General features: G+C 39.4%; 1 protein-coding gene across 1 annotated transcript in view; it reads left to right on the plus strand.

The window, feature by feature from the left end:
- The window catches only part of LOC102864990 (junctophilin-1-like), a 54,592-nt gene extending 51,225 nt beyond the window's left edge, over positions 1–3,367 (plus strand). Inside the window, exon 5 of the mRNA XM_006887573.1 lies at positions 3,294–3,367. Coding sequence (XP_006887635.1) covers positions 3,294–3,367 — 74 coding nt within the window. The remainder of the gene's footprint in view (positions 1–3,293) is intronic.
- The last annotated feature ends 843 nt before the right edge of the window (positions 3,368–4,210 follow it).

Here is a 4,210-nt window from a genome sequence, read left to right on the forward strand (position 1 = left end):
AGGTCTTTAGAGAGGGACATCATGCTGGGTAGAGTAGAAGGACAGCGCAGGAGGGGAAGACCAGTGACTGGGGTAATCTGGATGGGTGTGTCAGAGGCAATGAGATTGGCACAGGATAGAGCACAGTTTAGGGCTGTTGTACATGGGATCGCTAGGAGTCACAAACAACTCGACGGCACATAACAACAACAACAAATTCAGTTCAAAGTAAAACAGAAAGCTGCTCATGCAATAAATGTTGGAGAGGATGTGGAGATATAGAAAGTCTCATACAATGTTGATGGGATTGTAAAATAATACAGCCACCCTGGAGGACATTTTGGCATTTCCTCAAAGAGCTGAACATAGAAATTCCATATGACTCACCTGTTTCAATGCTAGGAATATATACCAAGAAAATTAGAACTGAGACACAAACATATATCCGTACACCAATGTTCATAGCAGTGTTTTTCACAGTCTCAAGAACAGGAAACAGCCCGAATGTCCAAACACAACTGAATGTATTGAGGAATTGTGATACATTCACTGAACAGAATACTATGCATAACTCAGGAGAAATTGTTTTTAAAAAATACTTCATAACTTGAGAGAGACTGGAGAGCCTTATGCTGAGTGAACTAACTCAGTCTCATAAGGAGAAATACTGCATAAGGCCATTATTACAAAAATAGAAAGAAAAGTAGAAAAACATGTATGGGAATCCAAGGGGGAAAGGTTGGAATGTAGAGGGGAGGATATGCAGGGAGGAAGTCACAAGGCTGCACAAATTGGTGGGTGGAAGGAAAGTAGTAAATAGGAAAGACCCGGAAGGGACTTATAAAGAAGGGGTAATGGTGGGCATAATTCAATAGGTATTACATTTATAAAACACAATGTATGAGAATGATTGTATGAAACAAAATGTGAGTAAAGGAAATTATGAAACACAGCATATACAAATTTTTATGTAAAACAATATGAATAATTTAAAAAAAAATAAAGTTGCTAGAGTAAAAATTCATACCAAGAATTAAAAATAACAACTAAAGACTGTTAGTCATGGCTAAAGAGTGTAAAGTTTTGTCTTAAAGAGAGAAAATGAAAATCATTTTAACTTTCAAAAATAATATCATTATCATGAACTCTGCACTTGTAAAAGAAACAGGCACCTTCTGTACGTAGGTGGGGAGGAGTCATTGTCAGTGGAGCATGCTCCAGCAGCTGTGGACATTTCCCATGGACATGATATTTTTAACCCAACTTAGCCACCTTTCTATCAAGAACACTTATTTATGATTTGGCTGGGCGATTATAGAACATAGTGGTGGTTCTGGAAATTTCTTCTGGTAAAGGTTACTTACATTAATTGGTTCTCAAATATATTTTCCATATATGAAATCACAGGCCAGTCTGTCCATCCCTTCCTTCCTCATACTGAATTTATGGATAAGGTGCTAGTTAATAAATAGAGCAGAATGTGTACAAGGAAGCAAGATCTCTGATGATGGCTGTTTTACTAAAAGGGCTTCCCATAATATAGACATGACTGAAAAAGAGGAAGCCTGATGCACCTGGGAGGGGTGTAAAGCAGACAGGTGTAGCAGTGAAGGAGCCAGGAGAAACATTGAATGAAAGGAAGGTGAAGAGTACAGTCACGTTAGAGCAATTGGCCATTTGAAGAATTGGAGAAATACTCAAAAAGTAAATTATAAAAACTGAGACAGGAAATTGTATGGACAGCGTGTATCCAATTTTCTGATGCACACCTTTCTTGGGAAAAGACACCAACAAATAGAAAGAGAAATTTACTTAAAGATTAAGTGCTTTTAATTGTTCAATCTTTACATAATTTTTTAAACTACATGTCCTATGAAACTGAAAAAGTGATTTGGCAAAAAAAATGTGGCTTCTTTATTTTCTATAACTGATTTAATGAGGCACCTTCTCCATGAAGGCTACTACTTTTCTTCTGATTATAAAACACGTATTAATTTCTAGATAGTTGTGGGCTCTCTTTCTTTCCTGTCTTCAATATAGTAACTGTCATCAGCAGGCCCCACTCTCGGGTCTGGGATGGTGCTGGAGTACAGCTCTTTGGCCTTGACCTCTGACATTTGAAACCCATCATGGGTGGTACCAGACTCAGTAAGCACTCAAACTTCAACAGGCAACCCAACCCTGCAAGCACTTCCTGAAGTCCTGATGAATTCATGACTCCCAGGCTCCTGTGCAAAGTCTACTGTGGTTCTTGACCTGATGCAAAGCTGTCTTTACCCAAGATGGGACCCATGGATGGCATTCTGTGGAGTGTATGTGACATGGTCATTCATGCCACTTAAGTTGAGCCTTGTTTCACCCAACAGCCTGCTCACCATTACTGTTTTGTTGCTATGGGCCTCATCTCTTCGCATCTCTGCCTATTGAGCTTCCCCAAGTGAGGCCCGGAACTCCTCTGCTGTTGATCACACCCTCCCACCTTTGTTCCCGACCCATAAATTCTGACACATCTGTCTGCTCACTTCCTCAATCCTCGCCTGACTCTGTGTACTTAGCCTTCCTTCAACTTCCTCAACATCCATCTTTCTCTTCCCAAGACAGTCATTCTCCTGTCCTTCTTTGTAACCTTAATGGTGGAATAGCTGAAGGGAAACATTAATTACAGGGAGGATTTTTAAAAAAATTTTTTTCAAAACTTCTTCCTTATGTATGTTGCTATAGTTGCTACAACTCTTAGTTGACTCAGTGGAAGTTAACAGTATAACCCTTTTGCTAAAATATTCCAGCTGCTGTTGTTGATAAAAATCTGATAAACATGTTATTGTTGAATGTCATTCAAATCATAGTGACCAAAATAGTGAACATGCACAACAGATATGAACCCTGTTCTATCCTGTGCCATCATTATCATTTCCATACTAGAGCCCAGTTCTGCAGTCACTGTGTCAATGCATCTCTCTAAGGATCTTCTCTTACACCAACCCTCTCCTTTTGCAATGTCCCTTCCCAAGGCTTTGCCTCTCCCAACAACATGCCCAGTATATGTGAAGTGTTTATCTTTGCCTTTAAGGAACATGCTGACTTCATTTTCTCCAAGACATATGTACTGGTTCTTTAGGCTGTCCATGGGATATTCATGTACTCTTTTCAAACAACACAGCTCAAAGGTATCAATTCTTCTTCTGTCATCCTTATTGACTGCAAAACTCTCTGTTGTGTAGCAAGTGATCAAAATGCCACAACCAGAATCAGGGGCACTTTAGTCTTTCTTTCATTTTGTTGGCTTTTTTTTTGGGGGGGGGTGTTTTTTTAAGGGCACTTTAGCCTGATTGTTAATGAACCTGATGGATTTCTGGAAGAATGGGTGTTACCTGATCAAGCAGATTAGAAGGCAGTCTCAGATCCTGTCTTGTGCAAATCTATGTATGAGGTTCCCGATGTTGAGTTAGGAGGGCAAAAGGTAAAAATCTAGACTATGGCTGAAATCTGAAGGACAATTACCTGGCCCACTGACTGGAAAAGATCCATATTTATTCCCATTCAAAAAAAAAGTGACACAAAGGCATGGAAATGATCTAACAATATCACTCATATCACACACAAGCAAAATCCTTCTGAAGACTATTCAGAAATTACTCAAAGAGTACATTGACATTGAACTACCAGAAATAAAAGCTGGGTTTAGAAGAGGTTGAGGCACTAGAGATACTATCACCAATGTCAAATGGATATTGGCAGAAAGCAAAGAGTACCAGAGGAATATCTATCTGTGTTTCATTGAATATGCAAAGGCATTTGACTGTGGGGATCACAACAAATTGTGGTGAACCTTGAGGAAAATGGGAGTCCCAGAACATTTGATTGTGCTTATGTGAAACCTACACTTGGACCAGGATGCAGTCCTCAGAACAGAGTAAGGAAACACTGCATAGTTCAAAATCAGGAAGGGAGTGTGTCAGGGATACATCCTGTCTCCATACATTTTCAATCTATATGCAGAATAAATCATTCGAGAAACTAGGCTTTATGAGGAGGAATGTGGTATCAAGATTGGAGGAAGACTCATAAACAGCCTACATTATGTATATATTGCAACCTTGCTTGCTGAAACTGAAGAGGAGCTGAAACACTTGCTGCAGAAGGTAAAGGGCTGTAGTATTCACTATGGATTGAAGCTCAATGTCAAGAAGACAAAGATTCTCACCAGTAGGCCAATTGGCAGCACCATTAT

The sequence above is a fragment of the Elephantulus edwardii genome, unplaced genomic scaffold (genome assembly GCF_000299155.1).
Source record: "Elephantulus edwardii isolate Elephantulus edwardi_28Jun2011 unplaced genomic scaffold, EleEdw1.0 scaffold00058, whole genome shotgun sequence".
Classification (NCBI taxonomy): domain Eukaryota; kingdom Metazoa; phylum Chordata; class Mammalia; order Macroscelidea; family Macroscelididae; genus Elephantulus; species Elephantulus edwardii.